General features: G+C 37.5%; 1 protein-coding gene across 3 annotated transcripts in view; it reads left to right on the forward strand.

The window, feature by feature from the left end:
• LOC149564648 (ARM repeat superfamily protein) overlaps nt 1–19,697 on the forward strand; it is a 311,869-nt gene that overhangs the window by 86,927 nt on the left and 205,245 nt on the right. For all 3 annotated transcript variants that reach the window (XM_089818208.1, XM_089818211.1, XM_089818209.1), the window contains one exon: nt 6,551–6,879. In XM_089818208.1, the coding sequence (XP_089674334.1) occupies nt 6,551–6,879 (329 nt within the window). The remainder of the gene's footprint in view (nt 1–6,550; nt 6,880–19,697) is intronic.

Consider the following 19,697-nt stretch of genomic DNA (forward strand, 5'->3'; position numbering starts at 1 on the left):
TTTTGTAAGGTTTTGCAATGTATCATACTGAACCATAAATGTAAGTTCAATTTTTTGCTTTGAAATCTATGATAGTCCATATTTCTCTGTTTTTGACTCATTCTCACATATGAAATGGATTGAATCAACCCAAGAACTATTTGTAATGAAGTATGCTGGTTTAACATTGTTTTATAGAAAACAGAAAACCTGCAGTATATAAGGGAAGACTAAAGTTGTTACTGCTTCTGCTGAGTTGTTTTTGATAAGATTAAGGACAGTCAATAGGATCCTTGAAGTTTGTTTGAATTTCTCGATTCCTCTGCATCAAAGGCAAAGAGAGGGGAGGCAACTTTACTGAAGTTTTGGATGAAGGTATGGTGCATGACCTAGAAAGGTTTGTACATCTTTTTGACCACCGCAGTACCCTTAGAGGAATATAATGACCAAGTACAATTCCTTCTATCATGAGGAAATGACACTTTTCATTGCTTAAAGACAAGTTGGTTTCAATACACCTTTAAATACTTTTTCTAAATTTGTCTTGGCCTCTTCATAAGTGGTACCATAGTGAAATTGTCCATATGCACCTCAACACAATCATGTACTAGATCTGCAAAAATACCATGAACTGCCCTTTGAAAAGTGGTAGGAGCATTACATAATCCAAAATGTAACACATTATATGCAAAAGTAGCCTAAGGACAAGTAAAAGTAGTCTTTTCATTTTCTTCAGGTGCTACGTGAATCTGATTGCAGCCAATGAAACCATCCAGGAAAGAAAATAACTTTTTACTTGCAAGCGTCGAAGATTGAAAAATGATAAGGAAAATTGATATTTTTTATTAGCTTTATTATGTTAAGTGCTCTATAATCAACATAAATTCTTCACTTAACCTTTTTTAAGGAACCACAAAAAGAGGAGAGACCTATTGGCTATCCCAAATTGGACAAATGCAAGGCAAGGTTAAGTTGACTCTGTGGTTGCCTAACTGGATGACTACCTTCTTCAATGTAAATGTGGTATGTGTAGATATTAGGGTGAATGCCAACCATATCTTGATAGGCCCACGCAAATGGATCTTCTTGAATTCTAAGCATTTCAATAAGATCTTGAATTAAGTGGCAAAACTTGTCAAGTAGATGATGTACTACTAGAATTTTCAAAGGACAAAAATGGACTATATAGATAATCATGAGGTAGCAATTGAAGCAAGGTAATAAAATGTTGAACAAATTCTAACTTTCCTGCCATTGAGAAATTACCAAATAGACAATTATTACCTGTCCTTGAAGATGTAACCATCCATTCCAAGTTTTCATTAAATGCATATCTATTTTGAAGAAATTAACAGTAATATAATCTTTAGAACATTCTCCCATATCAAATGTTTGTTCAATTGTCAAAATTGGAAATGGTTCATTTGAATCACTATCAACCCATGTTGGATCCTCTGTCTCCAACAATGGTTGTACAATGTCAATTGTTTTGTTTGATCCCCATTACAAATTGAAATGTGACGTCCCCAATTTTCTATAAAATATTTTAATTGGGTTAATTAATTAAATGGTCCTAAAAGTTAAATAATATCACAAGGACTTATTTAATTAATAAAGGGGCCCAATTTTTATTAATTATCCGTAGGTGTTTGCCATGTTGACATTCTTTGTAAACCCTTGAGAGTTTCTTCGAAGGGGTATATATGTGTGGCATGTTGGAAGTTTTTAGCAGATGATTTTGGATTATTTTATTGTATTGTGAATTCCTGTTGGAGTTCAGTATTGTTCACCATTTTAAAAGTAGAAAATCTTTCCTACTTGGCTATTACGGTTTCTGTGGGATTCAACCCTTATCCTATTATGATTCTTTGTATTACTTTGTTTCGGATCTGGCACATCTGGAGTGCCATCTTTGTTTGCTGATATAAATTCCATGTTCTGTGACAATTTGCATGCATTCCTTTTCCTTGGGGAATATCTCTATTGGTGAATATCTTGATTATATTGGGATTCCAATTAATAGTGCGCATATGTTTTGGGCATCTCAATCTTCGTTTCCTGTACCTACAGCTACAAACATTTCGTGTACCTACACTTGTGGTCACATCTAGTACCTGCTTCTACGGTCATTTCCTATTCCCTTTGGCCAAGATTGTCTTCAGACAAAGATCCTCTTCGGATTGAGGTTGCCTTCAGATCAAGATAGCCTTCGCCTTCAGACCAAGATCCCCTTTGGATTGAGATTTCCTTTTTTACTAATATCCCCTTTGGATTGAGATACCCTTCAACCAATATTGCCTTCAGACCAAGATCACCTTTGAACCAAGGTTGCCTTCAGATCCGAGATAGCCTTCGACCGAGTTTGCCTTCGGGTCAAGAAATCCTTCAGACAGAGATCGCTTTTAGGCCAAGATTGCCTTCGGGGCATTACAACCTTTTTGACAGAGATTGTCCTTGGGCCGAGATCATCTTCAAAACATTACAAGAAATTACTATATCACTTAACTGACAATTGATGAATGCATATGTGATAGCCAGTCAAGATTGTCCAAAGATTGGAGGTATCCCCCAGCTTAATTTTTGGCTGCAAAATCGTGAAGTTGGATATTCCCATGAATCAATAGAAAGAATTGTATCTTCAATCATACCTTTGGGTTTGGCCAGAGAATTGTCTGCTATTTAGAGGATTGTGATAGTAGGTCTAAGCCCCTTTAGTGATAACTTTTTCTTTGTTTGATTTGTCATAACATTAATTGCAACTCCCAAATCAACAATTGTATTGTGAATAACAAGATTATTGATACATAAATCAAACATCAAATCAAAAGTGGAAATGTTGTGTGTTGGGTTTACCAAAATGTACAATAAGAAAAGGGAAAAGGATAAGATGGTACCTCCTTTTCTTTTCCTAATGCACATTTCAAAGGAAGATGACCCAGTAGGCTCTAGAAAGGCTCAATCATTGAGTGAGTGCAATGATCCTTAGTTGTATGTGATTAACAATGAAATGGATTTGGGGAATCTATCTAATGATGCATTATAAATGACTAAAATACGCTAAATTGAGCAGTTTTGGGAAAGTATAGACTGACGGAAATAGACAGAAATTGATAGTAACCAAAAACTATAAGCCATAAACTGTAGGGACTTGTAAATCAAATTTGAGAGTGATCCGTTGGGAGCAAGAGGCCTGTATCATTTTGTTCCTAGGGTTCTTGTCTAGTTTTAGTTGCAGACCTTTCAATATAACCTATATGTGAGACATCAAGTCCTAATAATCACGCTATGTGTACCCCAACAGAAAAGCAATCAAGAATAGTGCATAAAGGGGTTTGTCTAAGTCAAAACGCTATATGACTCAACCTTGAAATGAAATGAAAAAAATGAATGCATGCTATCATATAGTGGAGGCTAGATCTGAAAACTGAATGCATGCTGTCCTGCTCTTGCGGACAGCAGGACTCCTTTGGCAAAGGACTGGTTACCGGAGCAACCTGATGTCCTTGCATCCCTGAAAGAGAACTTGCAGTGAGCTCGGAAACATGATTGAGAGGTCTTTTGAGGTTGGATACATGATGTTCCTATGTCTTCAGCCCTCTAGACAGAGTTCTCTGAAGAAGAGTGGTACTGAGAAGCTTAAGCCCAGATTTTACGGACACTACAAGGTGTTGAGGAGGATTGGGGAGGTAGCTTGTGGTTTGGAGCTGCCAGATGACAGCAGGATTAACTATGTATTCCACGTCTCATGCCTCAAGACGGCTATTGGCCAACCCGATTCCACCTGTTGCTGGCATCTGACTTTTAACTCTCGCTGCGAGTACTCTCAGAATGTTGTCAGTAATGTCTCCCCACCATCTACATGCAGATCGGTAAATTAGTAACATCCTCAATGCCCAGCAAAGGGTATTTGGAGTGGGATGTGAGTTGCCTTTGACATGAATTTGAACAATCTTCAAGCACAGAAGGGAAAGAGAAGGAAGTATTGATATTTGCAACTTGACATTTTTTAGAGACTCCAATCTCTGTGAATTAGATTGGATGTAGCCTCAATCTGCAAGCTGGTATAGTGCTTTTGAGACTCATTGGTGTAATTGACTGCAGAATGGGAAGGAGTTTGAAAGCACTATCTGCAGAACCCATCACATTTGTGATTGTGCATGAACAATGAAACAAGAGATTCAAAATCTGAAGTAGGGAGAACTACTGCTTCATCTTGTGTTCTGGTTGGACGTATTGGTGTGGCTGGCATAGTTGCATGACACAGGGAAAGGTGAAATGAACGCAGCATCCTTTTTGTGGGTGTCACATTCCTCATCTGCTAAATAAATACTCCTCGGGGATAGCTCTTAGCAAGGGGGATCATCCATCAAGTTTGGGCTGTCACAGGTGTCTGGCTACAGTTCAGAATACACGCTGGAGTCTCTGCCATTGCTGTGAACATTAATATTGATACTGTATTGGAGTCTTTCCCAGATGCAACCTTGTCACACTTACATATCTGCTATTTTGCTGGTCGAACCTCTGCAGTGAGAGCTCAATGCATTAAAGTTTGTAGTGACTTATTGTTCACCTCTCATATTCACCTGAGAGTAAATGAATGATTCCTGCATAAGTTGAAATCTGTAACTTGGAACCAAGTTCTTTTTCCAATTAAATGATCAAATAGTTATCTGTGAATTTATTCTTTGCATAAAATGTGGAAGAAGTTCCATAACTGTTTAGGAAGTTGCAGTAAGGATACTGTTAACAGACCGAGCAACTCAGTTTTAAGGTAAAAGGAAGTCAGTGCTTGGGATAAAGAATAGTTTTCATATTGCAGTATCCTTATTGGCTTACTACAAAGTCCAATAGTAAAATATAACCAGCTTTAATTTATAAATCGGGCTGTCACCTGCTATCTAGTCATTTCTCGGGCAATCACCAAATTAATTTATTCCAAGAGGGATTTAATTTTGATAATTTTTTGGACTTGTCAGACAATGTTCACAAAAATTAAAACCCACAAATCACTTGCAATAATATTCAGAAATATATAAAACATTCAGATTACAATCATTTATTTAATTCAGATTCCCATAGATTACCAGTTATTAAATCCCAAACCTCTGCAAGTAAGCACAGTAGCAAACTGAGTGATTTTGCTTCCCAGGAAGATTGGGTTTCCATCCGACCTTCAATCAACTCTTGAAGGAATTTGTCTTCAGGAATTCAACTAATGCATATGCACCAGACATATTCATCGAATTCAGTAATCATGAACATGCAATAATGACGTAGCTTCTGCAATAAGTTGGATAAATTCTTTATAAATAAAGTGACTTAATAATAATATTTATAACTTTGTTCTAGTCTTTTTTAATTAAATCAATTAAAAATAAAGTCATCCCTTTTTATTTATTTTGTTAACTTTAAAATAATTAATTTACTTTGGGAAAATTGGGGACGTTACATTTTATACATTGTCAAGTATGGTACAGTGAAATATGAGCAGAAGAATGTCTTTGATCTTCAGCTAAGTTGCATTTGGGTTGTGCACAGCACCAAAATGCGTTGTACAAAGTTAAAATAAAACCAAAGACCTTAAAACTGTAGCTGACCAAACTAAAAGAAAACAAACTCTTGAAGATACGATTAAGGTAGTCGGAAAAACACTAATGAATTTCATTCTTAAAAGGATTGAGTAGTGATAGTGAACGTTATTATTCAGCCCCTTCAAAACCCCTACCAATTGTTGCTGTTGTCAGATAGCATAAAGAATCAGGATAGATAGGATAGTCTAAAGGCAATGCAAAAAAAGTAGCAAACCTACTTATCATTGCAATGTTTAATGATTTAAATTACATGCATGAAGATTTTAGACCTAAACTTCTTATTTTAGCTTTACACAATATATTTGATCTGATACTGATAAGTTGTGCATCGCAAACAATCTTTTAAGTTGCCAATGGTAGGGACTGTGATACATTATTATTGTTCAAAATATGTTGTAAATATTTGTATTTGTTTAAGTATAGTATTTAACTTCTTAAACTTATTTTTAATAACTTGATCTTAATTCCAAATCACTTTTCATATTGTCTAACTATGAACATGCCTATACTATTTAAATATTAAAAATATATTGGTAGTTATTTTAAACTCATTCTCTGGTTTTTAAGGACTCATATGATATATCCATGGCTTCGAACTGATCCTTGACAGGTCACAAGGGTTCTTCGTATGCAAATGTTTTTCGAGTAATAGAAGCAATCATTATGCATATATGCATTTAAAACAAACTTGCTTACGTTAAAACAAACTTGCTTACGAAATTCTTTGTGGGCTGTTGTGCTAAATGTTTGCAAGTATACAAAGAAATCTTTGGCTGCCAGTTGGTTACTTCTAGAATATTGCATTAGATGATCCATGTTTGGAAGATAATAGTCATTTCAATTTTTGCAAACACTTCAATATAACTACAAAGATAGATATGAAATAGGATCAGACCATTATGTTTATGCTTAGAAATAATATGTTGTATGGTCTGTGTATTTGATTCAGATTTGAGATGGTGAGCTGGTTCTTTTTGCAGGAATTTCTGCTGTTGTTGAAAGCTTGCAAGCACTATTACCAGTTTTACTTGAAGAGTGGGCAGAGTGTAGTCCATCAGTGTGCTCATTACCTAATCCTGATAATCTTTGTCTCCAATGTATGCTTTTCATACTTCAGGGATTTAGTCTTATATTCAAGTGCACAAGGACAGAACGATATGGTTCAAATCAATCTTCCTATGGAGTTGGATTGCCAACAATTCACATGGATGTGGAGATGAAGAAGTGGGTTAAGACTGTCCACCCTTTCCTCGTAGACCGCTTGTTTTCTTTTTTCCCTCTCAGTCCATCATCTTATTGCTCACATAAGGTCAGGTGGTGTTTTATATTTCTCTGTTTTTGCTTTGCCACTACTTTTGTAGTCTCTGTATCTATTATATTGATCATATGTTTTATCTAGAGCTACTTTTTTTGTTGTGATACTTTTTCTTTCGTTTATGGTTTTTAACTTTTTATTAATGCTTTAAAGTTTTAAGAAATGTACACATCATACGAGTTTTATTCATATATTTGTGTTACATAAATTTAGCTTACTTATGAAGCTAGCATCTCTTGGTAGCAAACAATAAGCAGGGTAAAGGTTCAATTTTATCATTATGTTCTCATTTTTCACATCATTTATTGCATATTGGATTTGGGTAGTAAATTCAGCTTGTGAAAAGAACACCTCTCTTGGCAGCAAAATCATAGGTAGGGTAAAGATTTTTTTTGTTCTGTCATTTTTCACATTATGTATTGCACATTAAATTTGGATTTTTAATAAGACTGAATTGGAAGTTGTGGTAGGCATGATATAATGTACTTCAAGGTCATGATAGACAGTTAGAAGTTAGCTTGTCTAATGAAGATTGCAATTTTGTGTCGAATTTTTTCCTTCTTGAATGATCTACTAGAGAAAAATAAATTAACAAACCATGTGTGCATAGAATACATGTAGTGATACATATTCAAATTCAATTATTACTTAAGACATAATAATATCTATATCTTGTTACTGAAGCCTATATATATGTTATATATACAAAACCTTCTTTATATTATAAATTGTTATAAGGATATAAATTCAAAGTTGGGATGGAGGGTAATGTATCTTTGGTTATAATTTCTAAACTTATATTCCTTGCATATAAAATAAATTTGACTAACATTGCTGTACAGTGTCCATCATACTTTTCTATAGCTAAGTTGCAGGGCTCAGCACCTAGCACCGTCGGTACTGATTCCGGTCGAACCTGCTACTGGTCCTGGTCCAATATACTTGTGGGTCCGGGCTGGTATGATCATGAAATATATGATGCTATGATTATAAGTTCTTGGTGTTGTTGTTGATATGATACTATGTGGCATTCTTATCTAGTTCTTGCTATGCTTGTAGGCTGCACACACACACACACACAAAAATATGTATGTATTTATTAAGTTACAGATTCGGATTCCAGTATGGATGCAGGTTCGAGATTTGGGTTCGAAATTCGTCCAATTTTTTTTGGGTTGGGTTCAGATTCATTTTGGGTTCATCCCTACAAAAACATATATTTTTTTAAATTATGTATGTGTGTCTATATATATGCAACAACAAATAAGTCCATACATCACTATGCTAATGGTAAAGCAACATAGAAAAATACACCACCATATCTATGTTTCAGTTCAATAGGATATTACTTGTATCATTTAGCCATACATACGACATTGAGACACTTGCTTGGTTACATGCATGGAACATATTTCCATATCAAGGGGACAGTTTTAGAATGAAAGGAATTGTCAAAAGATGAGTGCAGTTATCTTAATTTTTATTTTGTATTGGTTAGAGGATTTCTAACTAAGCTAGATCAAAAGTTGAGATTCAAATTTTAAGCCATGGATTCAAAGATATCATATCTTTTTAAAATAAATTCCTCAATAATCGTCAAGGATGTCACCTATTGTCAATTTGGATTTCCTCTACTAACAAGTTTTCATTTTCATTCATAAATGCATAAGTGACATACAAACCATCCTTTTTGGCATTTTTAGTGGTCACTTTAGGTTTGGGAGGATTGAATATACCAAATCAGGCAAAAATATACACTTCCAAAAAGTCTTAAAGAAATTTGTGAAACCATATTCAAGTCCAAATCCGGCTTCTTGGCAACAAATTCTTCAAAATTCGCTGCAAGTTCTGCCTGGGTTTTTCTGGACGAATTTGCAGCAAATTCGTAGTTCTGCAAGAGAATTTGTGGAGAATTTGACAAGGACCAGACTTTGTACAGAATCAAACCAGACGTTGACGGTAGCTGGAGAGAATCTGGTAACCTAGTGTATTTACATTATTTTTGTACCAACGAAACCCAAACCTCATTTCAAAACTTTGCCGTTTCGACGAACCGGGATGTCGAGCCTGAATAGGATCTCCAACCTGAAACGGCAACTTTGTATAGCTGTAGTTAATACTTTATGAACTTTGTATAGATGTAGTTAATACTTTAGGACATTATGGTAATTGTGAAGACATTAAAATGTGAATTTGTTTCAATGCATACTTTACTCTTGCTGATTTTTATTTTAAAGGCCTGCTGTATAAATTTTGAGACACCAATTTTATGAGCATAATAATCTTAGCTGCTAGGTTTGGGGGCTGTTTGGTTGGATTTGGATCAGGTTCACACTAGATATGAGTGTCAGTCTGTTCATGTCTGGGTTTGCACCAACTACGGCCTAATTTTCAATGACATTTAGACAAATTACTTTAATTTGCCACCCACTCAATGCTGTAGACTGTCAAATGGTTGGTACCGGATCTTTATCTCTCACTCCATCTACTTATGTGACTGGTAGGGCAGTGTTGAACGATTATGGAGATTGGTATGCTAATATTCTGTTAGTGAAATAACCACCCCTTTTTTTGTTTTTTGAGGAGACTTGTAGATTACAAAGTATTATCAATTAGAGTGCTATTTTCAACATGGCAGTTTGACAAACACTAAGCAAACATACAACGATAAATAAGCAAAGTCTAGAACCTCCTTATTTTTTGATAAAATATTGATTTTGCAATAGAAATGTTTACATACAATTGCCTTATAGGCTGCAACCAATATTCAGACTGATATTTAACAATTACAATGCCTAAAATGAGTAGTATGATGGAAGGAACTTGGGAGTAGTGATTTGCAGATAAAATGACAGCGTCCCAACTTTTTAACCGGCAAGAGTGGGCAAGAAGACTCAATGCAACATTGTTAATGCACTATAGTAAGACTATTCACTATCCACATGCACTGTAGCAAAACATTGTTCAGGTGCACTGTAGCAAAAACACTATTCACGCACACTATAGCAAAATCACTATTCATGGGCATTGTAGGAAAAACACTATTCACGCACACTATAGCAAAAACACTATTCACGGCTGCATAACCTGAACTTCAAAGCTCTTAAATCATGTGTAAAATTATCATTAAATCGCATTGTGTTTCCTGAATGAAAACACCTGATAATCCTCCTGACTGTGTCTTTCAACAACGAAGAGAATGCTAGCAAAGAGGGGTTTCATCCTCCAAGCTCAACAATTAGATTTCACAGAAATCCAATAGCATAATAAAAATATCATCCAAGCATACCCCAACTCATTTCAGCCAAGAGAATATAAAGTCCTCCAAGAAGTCGATTGCATTTGCATAAGCAATGTGGGATAAATGAAAAACACTTTTTTAAAACAACTTTATAATAAAGTGACTTAATTAATAAGTCTTTTATTTAATTATCACTTTATAATTAAGTAAATTAACTTCGGCATTAAAATCATATGAGTCAAACTCAGAATACCATGTATGATAACTTGTCAAAAAGAGCTCAACCAAATCTACCGAGCCGAACACTTGGAATTCCCATATCACTTGACTCCCATTGACTTACTAAAAAATAGTAACTCTTGAAAATACTGCCCATGTAACCTAAATATCTCTCTGAAGAAAAGATTGGCCACCTATGCTGCTGTGTAGGTGGATAGGATAGCAAAGAAGTGAGCAAACATCATCAACGTGTCAACTACCACATAGATGTAATTTCTCCCTTGTACTCATGGTAACCCAGTGATGAAGTCCATAGAAATACTTTCCCATTTCCTATTTGGAATGGACAAAGGTTGTAACAACCCTGCAGGATATGTGTGCTCTCCCTTATTTTGTTGACAAACTGCACATCCCCTGACATGCTTTTGAATATCATCGTTGAGCCATTTCCATGTGAACCGCTCACGGATCTGCCTGTAGGTCTTAAAGACCCCCGGATGTCCAGCTGTAGGTGCATCATGAAATGCCTTTAGTATTACCTCCCTAAACTGTGATGAAGGAATCAAATATATCCTACCCTGGAACTTGATCAATCCGTCATCACCATGTATCATCTTGTATGGTGCTTGCAATCGCTCCAGAAGCCCAAGTGTCCCTCGCATACTTTGCTGTAAATCTTATTTCTCCAATCTCCTGTAATCTCAGCTAGAGCACAAATATGAGGTCTCTTGGATAAAGCATCTCTTGGATAAAGCATCTGCCACCAGATTCTTCTTACCTTTGACAAACTCAATGTCAAAGGCATAAGCCTATAACTTCGTAATCCACTTTTGTTGTCTATCATTCAAATCACGCTGGCTCATGAAGTATTTGATGCTGTTGTGATCAGTCTTGATAACAAACTTCCCCCCAACTAGGTAGGACTGAAACTTGGCCAATGCATGCATAATGGCCAACATCTCCAGGTCATAGATGGAATAGCTCCTCTCCACTCCACAGAGCTTCCTACTCTCAAAAGCAATGGGATGCTTCTCTTGCATAAAGGCTGCCCCAATCCCATCACTTGACGCATCACAATGAAGCTCAAATGGCTTCGTGAAGTCTGGTAGAGCTAATACTAGACATGATGACATCACCTTCTTGAAATGATCGAAGCATCTCTAAGTTGCCCCTGTCCATATGAAGGCCCCTTTTCTGGTAAGGTTTGTCAAGGGTGCAGTGATTTGTGAAAATCCCTTAACAAATCTCCTATAGAACCTGCAGAGACCAAAGAAGCCCTTAAGCTGTGTGAGGTTCGTAGGAGTAGGCCAATCAACAATAGCTCTAATCTTTTCGGGATCTACCCAACTCCATTTGCGCTGATGATATGCCCAAGGTATAGTAACTCAGTCAACCCAAACTTGCACTTAGATTCCTTGGCATATAGTGACTCTTTCTCCAAAATGGACAACACCATCTCTAGATGTTGTAAATGCTCCTCCCAAGTCTCTCTAAAGACCAAAATGTCATCAAAGAAAATTAGGGCAAATCTCCTAAGCTGTCCCCTAAATGCCTGATATATGCAACTCTGGAATGTAGCAGGGGCATTGGTTACTCCAAATGGCATAACCAAAAACTCGAAGTGGCCATAGTGACATCAAAAGGCTGTCTTGTCAATGTCCTCCACCCTCATCCTGATCTGATGATATCTTGACCGTAAATCAATCTTTGTAAAGAAGCATGCACCATGCAGCTCATCTATCCGCGGGATGGGATATTTGTTCTTAATGGTCTTCTTATTTAATGCCTTGTAATTGATGCACATGCGCATCGTCCCATCCTTCTTCTCCAATACTACTGCTGAAGCAAAGGGGCTCTTACTAGGCCTGATATGCCCCGTCTTCAACTACTCCTTAATTTCTTCTCTATCTCATCCTTGTGTTTCTTAGGATGATGATAGGGAGTAACCATAACTGGTTTGGCTCCCTCCTCGAGCTCAATAACATGCTCTATCCCCCTGTTAGGAGGAACCCCATGCAATATCTCGCCAAATACCTTATTGTGCCTATCAAGTATCTCCTGGATATCTGGTGGATGACTCTTCACCTGTGGCTCCCATGAAGCTGGCATAGTGAAATATTCTACTGCCCACTCTATCTCATTATGCCGAAAAAGTTTCTGCATTCTCCTTAGAGAGATTATTCTGCAACTACCATTCAAAAGTCCTCTGAGTACAACAGTTTTGCTGTCATGCTGGAACATCATCTCCAATTTTGCTAGGTTGAGTGTGAACTCAACTAGCGAGGCCATCCATGTCATGCCGAGGATGACATCATAGTCTTCGATGTCTACTACATAGAACTTATCCTCCAACTCATAGCCATCTCCAAACTTGATGTGAAGATTAGATATCTTCCGAGTGCATAATAATTTGTCACCATTGGCTAGTATGACTCTAAACCCAACATGCTCCTCGGTCTGTAAACCTGTCTTGGCTACCAATTGTGCATCTATGAAATTATGTGTGGCCCTAGTGTCAATAAGTGAGATCACTTTTTGCCCTTGGATAGTACCCCTAACCTTAAATGTGATTGCCTTCTGAGCCTCCATTAATCGTGCCAATGACTTCTCATCTTCAAGAATGCTGCTCTCCTCTGTAGTACTACCTTTGTCTGAATCAGAGTGCTGATCCTCCCTCTCTGACTATGACTCCTCTGTTGAGAAATACTCCATTTGATTTGCCTTAGCCTTGAGCGGACACTTATGAGATAAGTCCCAAGGCTCTCTGCAATGAAAACATAGCTTCTTCCCCTCAACTCATCCAGGGTATCATTATCCAACTTATTATCCCTTTTTGGCTGAGCATCTCAGTGAAAATGTTTTTTGTCCTTCTCGTTATCCTTCTTCATATGTGAATCCCTAGGCTGAAATCTGCTCCTAAAAGAAGAAGGTGCTAAATCATGAGCCTTCTTAGTAGCCTCTTGTAATGTAGTTGGGTCATGCCCCTTGACCCAACCCCTCAAGGGATCTGAGAGTCCATCCATAAACAACACTACTAAACTCCTCTGAAATATCTGTGACGAACACAACGAACCTCTGAAATTCACTGATATACGTCTCAATTGATCCCCACTGCTTGAGTTGTGCCAACTCCTTAAACTGTAACTCGAGATCCTTGGTATCAAATCTCTCTATGAGCCTCTCAGTGAGCTCCTTGTAAGATGTTGTCATGCCACATGATCCATCAACGAAGAACATGTCATCTCACATAACGAGCACAAGTGTCAAGTGACACACACAAAATGCACTAAAACATCATACATGACACATTCAAAATCTATACATGAAACACATACCACACACATAAATCTCACGTTTACGAAATGAGGACATCACAACGAGGTTTGCAAATCTTACAAAGATTCACCTTGGCAAAGTCATTTAACAAGTGTCTATACCTTGTTTCCCCGTTAAATTCCATGGTTCCTCTTCCTGCACATCAAACTCGAGCATCAGTAGTCCAAGGAGTTAATAAGCATATACAACATGAGTGCACATAATAATAATATCCATATTAACATAACATAATTCAAATTAAATATCCTTTCCTAATCCTTCAATTATTCAACTCGAAATGTTAAGATATCAAAATTTGCATGTTATAAGCATCAAAATCAAATTAATATTCATGCATACACTGAAAATATTTAGAAACAAATTAACATTTTGCATTGCATCAAAATCTGATAATATCATGTCATAAAACTGCATCCAAATATGTTCGAACATTTCCTATACAATAACAGGTTCTTTGTGCGTATAACAATGTAAGACACTACTAAAGTATCAAATCCATAGATAAGGAAAATCCACTATCCATCTAAATCTGTCAAAATATCAAGGTCTCAAATATCAAAATGTAAATAAAACATCCAGGCTATAACGGGTCGGGTTGAGGCCTCACATCCTCCCCCCCTAGGCATGAACTTCCTCTTGGAGTTCATCAAATAGATATGGGTATTGTGCCTTCATCTGAGCTGCATCCTCCCACGAAGCTGTGACCTCATCATAACAATCCCACTGGACCCTAACTTGGTCCAACTCTCTGCCTCGAAGTGTGAGGGTCTGTCGAGCCAAAATGCGAATGGGCTTCAATGTCATCTGCCCGTCTGACTCCACCTGCAAAGCATCCCAATCTATGATGTGAGACTTGTCATATACATACTTCCTCAATACAGATACATGAAATATATCGTGAATGTGTGACAGGCTAGGTGGTAGGGCTAAACGATAAGCAATTGGTCCTATCCGTTCCAAAATCTCAAAGGGGCCCACAAAACGAGGTGCTAACTTAGAGCCCTTTCCAAAACGGATTGGACTCTTATGTGGTCGCACCCTCAGAAAGACTTTTATCTCCAACCATGTACTCTCTATCCATTCTCTTTACATCTACATATTTCTTCTGTCTATCTTGGGCTTCTCTGAGGCGTTGTCTAATCAAAACTACTTGCTGTTCCATGTCCTTGACTAACTGTGGCCCTATAGTTACCCTATCTTCAATCCTATCCCAACTTAGAGGTGTCCTGCAAGGCCTACCATACAAGGCTTGATAGAGTGGCATGCTTATAGAAGTGTGATGTCCATTGTTGTAAGAAAATTCTACAAGATTCCCACTTGGACTGATGATCCATCACATACATTCGTAACATATCTTCTAGAATCTAGTTAACCCTCTTTGTTTGCCCATCTGTTTGAGGATGATAGGCAGTGCTAAAGTTGAGCTTGGTACCCAGTGCTGTTTGCAACTCCCTCCAAAAGGATGATGTAAATAAGGAGTCTCTATCAGATATTATCTTACGAGGAATGCCATGGAGTCTAACAATATCTCGCAAGAATACCTGTGCCACTGCAGGTACTGTGAAAGTGGTATGGACTGGTGAAAAGTGAGCAACTTTGGTCAAAGTGTCAACTGTCACCATGATGGCATTGTGACGTCGAGAAGACATTGGAAGACCCACAATGAAATCCATGGAGATAGTGTCCCACTTCCACTCGGGTATCTCATGTGGTTGTAAAAGTCCACCTGGATGACCGTGTTCTGCCTTGACTCTCTAACACTCTAGGCACCTTGCAATGATGTTGGGAATCTGCATTCTCATCCCTGGCCAATGATATAATTGCCTCAAATTTGCATGAAGCTTCTTAACACCTGGATGTGCTGCATAGGGTGCTCTGTGAGCCTCCAAAATGATGAACTCTCGTAAGTCTCCTGTGGAGGGTACATAGATGCGCCCCTTATGTCGTAGTAGTCCCTCAGAATCCAATGAATAATCCAGAAATTTACCGTCAAGAGGTCTCTGAGATTGGGCTATCTGGCAAAATTCTACATAGAACTCATCCTCTGGTAGGTGATGCATAATGCGCTCCCTCAAATCCGTGCCAGTAACCATTGAAGCGAGCTCATGACGCCGTCTACTCAAAGCATTTGCCACCACGTTCTCCTTACCCTTAATGTATTGTACATCAAAATCATACTCGCATAGGAACTCCATCCATCTCCTTTGCCTAGCATTAAGATTTGGCTGAGTAAAAATATACTGCAAGCTTTGATGATCTGAATAAAGTTCAAATCGTCGCCCTAGAAGGAAATGGCGCCATCGTGCTGAAGCATGGACCATTGCTGCAAGCTTGAGATCATGAGTAGGGTAATTAAGCTCATGCCCCTTGAGTTTCTTCGACTCATAAGCTATGGCTCGACCTTCTTGCATAAGGACTGCTCCAATTCCATCCAAGGAAGCATCTGTGCATTACTACAAAATCCTTTGAGGGGTTGGGTACTGCTAAAATGGGTGCACTAGTGAGTGCTCTCTTGAGCTTCTGAAAGGCTTCTTCACACCTTTCTGTCCACTCAAACTTTTTCCCCTTTCTCTGAAGAGAGGTAATAGGGTGAGCTACCTTAGAGAAACCTACCACAAACCGCCTATAATATCCTGCTAATCCCATGAAACTTCTAACTTCTGTGACATTGGTAGGTGCTGGCCAATCCATGATGGCTCTGATCTTGGATGGGTCCACTAAGATCCCATCCCTTGATATTATGTGAACCAAATAATGCACTTCCCATTTGAAAAAGGCACACTTTGACAAGCTACCATAGAGCTGATTCTCTCTCAACCGTTGCAATATGTGTCGTAGGTGCTCTTCGTGTTCCTTCTCATCACAAGATTAGACCAATATGTCATCAAGGAACACTACTACAAACTTGTCTAAGAAGGTGTGAAATACCCCATTCATGAGATTCATAAATACAGGTGGGGCATTCGTGAGACCAAAAGGTACCACTGTGAACTCGTAGTGACCATATCTCGTGCGAAATGCAGTCTTGTGGATGTCACTTTCCACGATGCGCAACTGATGGTACCCTGACTTAAAGTCTATTTTGGAGAATACTTGAGCACCTTGTAACTGATCAAATAAATCATCAATCCTGGGCAATGGGTATCGGTTCTTGATAGTCACCTTATTCAGTTGCCGGTAATCGATGCACAACCTGAGTGATCCATCCTTCTTCTTTACAAAATCCACCGGTGCTCCCCAAGGTGATACACTAGGTCAGATATGACCCTTCTCCAAAAGTTCCTCTAGCTGAATCTTAAGCTCATTGAGCTCATGGGTGGTCATCCTGTAGGGTGCTCTAGATACAGGTTTAACTCTTGGTAGGAGATCAATATGAAAATCAACTGCCATTGGTGGTGGCATACCAGGAAGCTCTGATGGAAACACATCTGCATACTCTTGTAATATTGGGTAGTCGTCGAGTGAAGGGAGAGGAAGGAGCTCTTCTACAACTATTCATTGCCTTTGCTTGGAAGGAGGTGTGTGGAATGGAAGATATTGTATGCCCCGGAAGGGCATGTTGATATTGAGAAGATGTATATATATTGTGAGTCTTAGCCTTGGAAATCCTCCTCATGGTGAGAGCCCACCTTCACCCTATACTTGATTCATTTGTTGAATCTTTGTGCAAAAACCTTTGGATGGGATATGTTGTAATGTATTGTGTTAAATCTTGTCATATTGTTGTGTATATGCATGGCATGTGAATGTGTAGAATGCAACCGTTTATACCTTGTTTCCCCAAGCTCGGTGGGTGGCCTCCTTGAGGCCTAGGTTGGGAGGTGAGCTCCATGGTTCCCATTTTGTCTCTCTTTTTGCAGGTTTTCACTTGAAGAGTTTGGAAGCTTGATGATCATGAAGTTCATTATTTGCATAGAAGAAGACCCTTTATGGTTTGTGTTGAAATGGAGAAGTGAACTTCATCTTATGATGAGCATTCATTGTATTGTAGTGTGTTGCTAGTGGTCTCATGCATTTGCCAAATAGAGAGATTGTGAGATTCTCCATTGTGTATCTTGAGTGATGGCTCCACCACCTTGTGATTGTTTGATATTGGGTTGATGATGTTTTATCACTGCTTAAATTTGGAATGTGTTAAAGAAAATAATCTGTATCATGTTATATCTTGAAAGAATGGACTGAGCATTATTGCTTGATATCTTTATCTCCTCAAAATTTCATGAGAATAATGTTAGTTTTAGTTTAATTTTTATTTTTGTATTTTATTATGTTGATTATCATAGTAACGTGGGGAAATTGGACCAGTTGTAGTATGGGAAAATTAAAATAGTAATATTAAGGTTATGACTCATGAGTTTTGGGAAGTATATAGGATGTATGGATTAGGTTGTTATATTTTTTTTTATTTTTTTGATATATAAGAATAAATATATATTAAAGGATTGATTTTGATTTAGTATGTTTCATTTTAAAATTTGAATTTAATGATTGTATAATTAGGATTATAGTTTAACTATTGGTATCTTGGCTTTCGTACATTAAAAGAAAATTAAGGAGATAATATGTATACATTTATGCACTTTATTTGAGATATTTGATTTAATTACGTTGATTATAGTTACTTGGGAAACAGTAAATATAAATGTATATTTATCTTTTCGATTATAGTAAGAAATAAAATAATAATAATAACTGATTTGTTACTTGCACAGGAATCTCAAATATAGTAAATTTAATTAATTAATTTATTATTTAAGAATGATATTGTTAGTAATTGAAATAAAAGATGTGTATTAAATATAGGTGTTTAAATATAATAGTTATAATCATAAATAATAATAACTAAATGATAATATTATTAACATCAATTTAGAGATCAACCTAAAATTAATAGAAGTAAATGATTAAATGATATAACTTCTCGATCTAAATTTGAGGTCCTCTACTGCTATGTTGTCACAATTAAGTTTATATTTGTACACCAAAATGTATTTTATCGGATGCAAAAGAATAAGTGCACGCAACCATTACACCCTATGTAGTTTGCTTTTAGTTTTTTTTTTAGTAAGCAGATATCACCACAGGAGGAACCAGTTCTAAGTGGACAACTTTGTGACCCTAACATTCTTCATTCCCTCATGATTCAAGGGTTGATTGAGACCTTACCTTCATTTTCAACATTCTAAATTTTTTTTTTATTAGTCGTGTTTTGCCAATTAAATTGTGGCATGACAGATGTGATCTGATTATGCCCCAATGTTACGATGCCATTGTGTCACCACTCATGCGTTGGGCCATCCAAATGAATAGCCGCATACTTTATAGCCTCGTCCTCAAGCATAGGATTCAACTGCAAGTATGTATCTACCTTTTGCACCCAAGCTCATGCAGTCATCTTCCCTAGAGCATCATAATAAGGTAAAGAAAGTTTTCATCTTTCTTTCTCAACTCAAAGTTTTGATTCCTCCCTCCTGCTCTAGGCATGTGCCTCATCCTCAAATCCATATAATCTCTAAGGGAAATGTCCGCTTGAAACTTCGGTCTACTAGCCTCACAGTCCCTCCTGAACTGATCCTATAACTCGGTAATCTATGGTTCATTTATTGGTTGAACTGGATCTCTGGGTGGGAAGGTGGGTAGAAGAGGTCTTGAGCTCGTTGTTTGAGTTGGGCGTGCAACATGTCTAAAGTTATCAGCCTCATTACCATCGTTGCTATGTTCATTATTGCCATTAATGTTATTCCCAGGACTGTTGTTGCCTCGGCCTCCATTATTATCATTGCCCCTATTGTTATCGCTTCCCTATTGTTATTGTTTCCATTGTTGGCATCACCTGCATTAATATTGACGCCCATTTGTTTAGCCATAAGCTGCAACTCATGTCCATTTGCCTATTCTGCTCTTGCTCCGATGTATCCAGTAATTGTTTCAACATTATCTCCTCCTGATCTGGGCCAACATTCTTGCCTGCACTTAGTCCTGTATTCCTGTCATCTCAGTCACCTATACTGCTGTC

The sequence above is a fragment of the Cupressus sempervirens genome, chromosome 3, assembly GCF_028749045.1.
Source record: "Cupressus sempervirens isolate cs-2001-9-10 chromosome 3, ASM2874904v1, whole genome shotgun sequence".
NCBI lineage: Eukaryota > Viridiplantae > Streptophyta > Pinopsida > Cupressales > Cupressaceae > Cupressus > Cupressus sempervirens.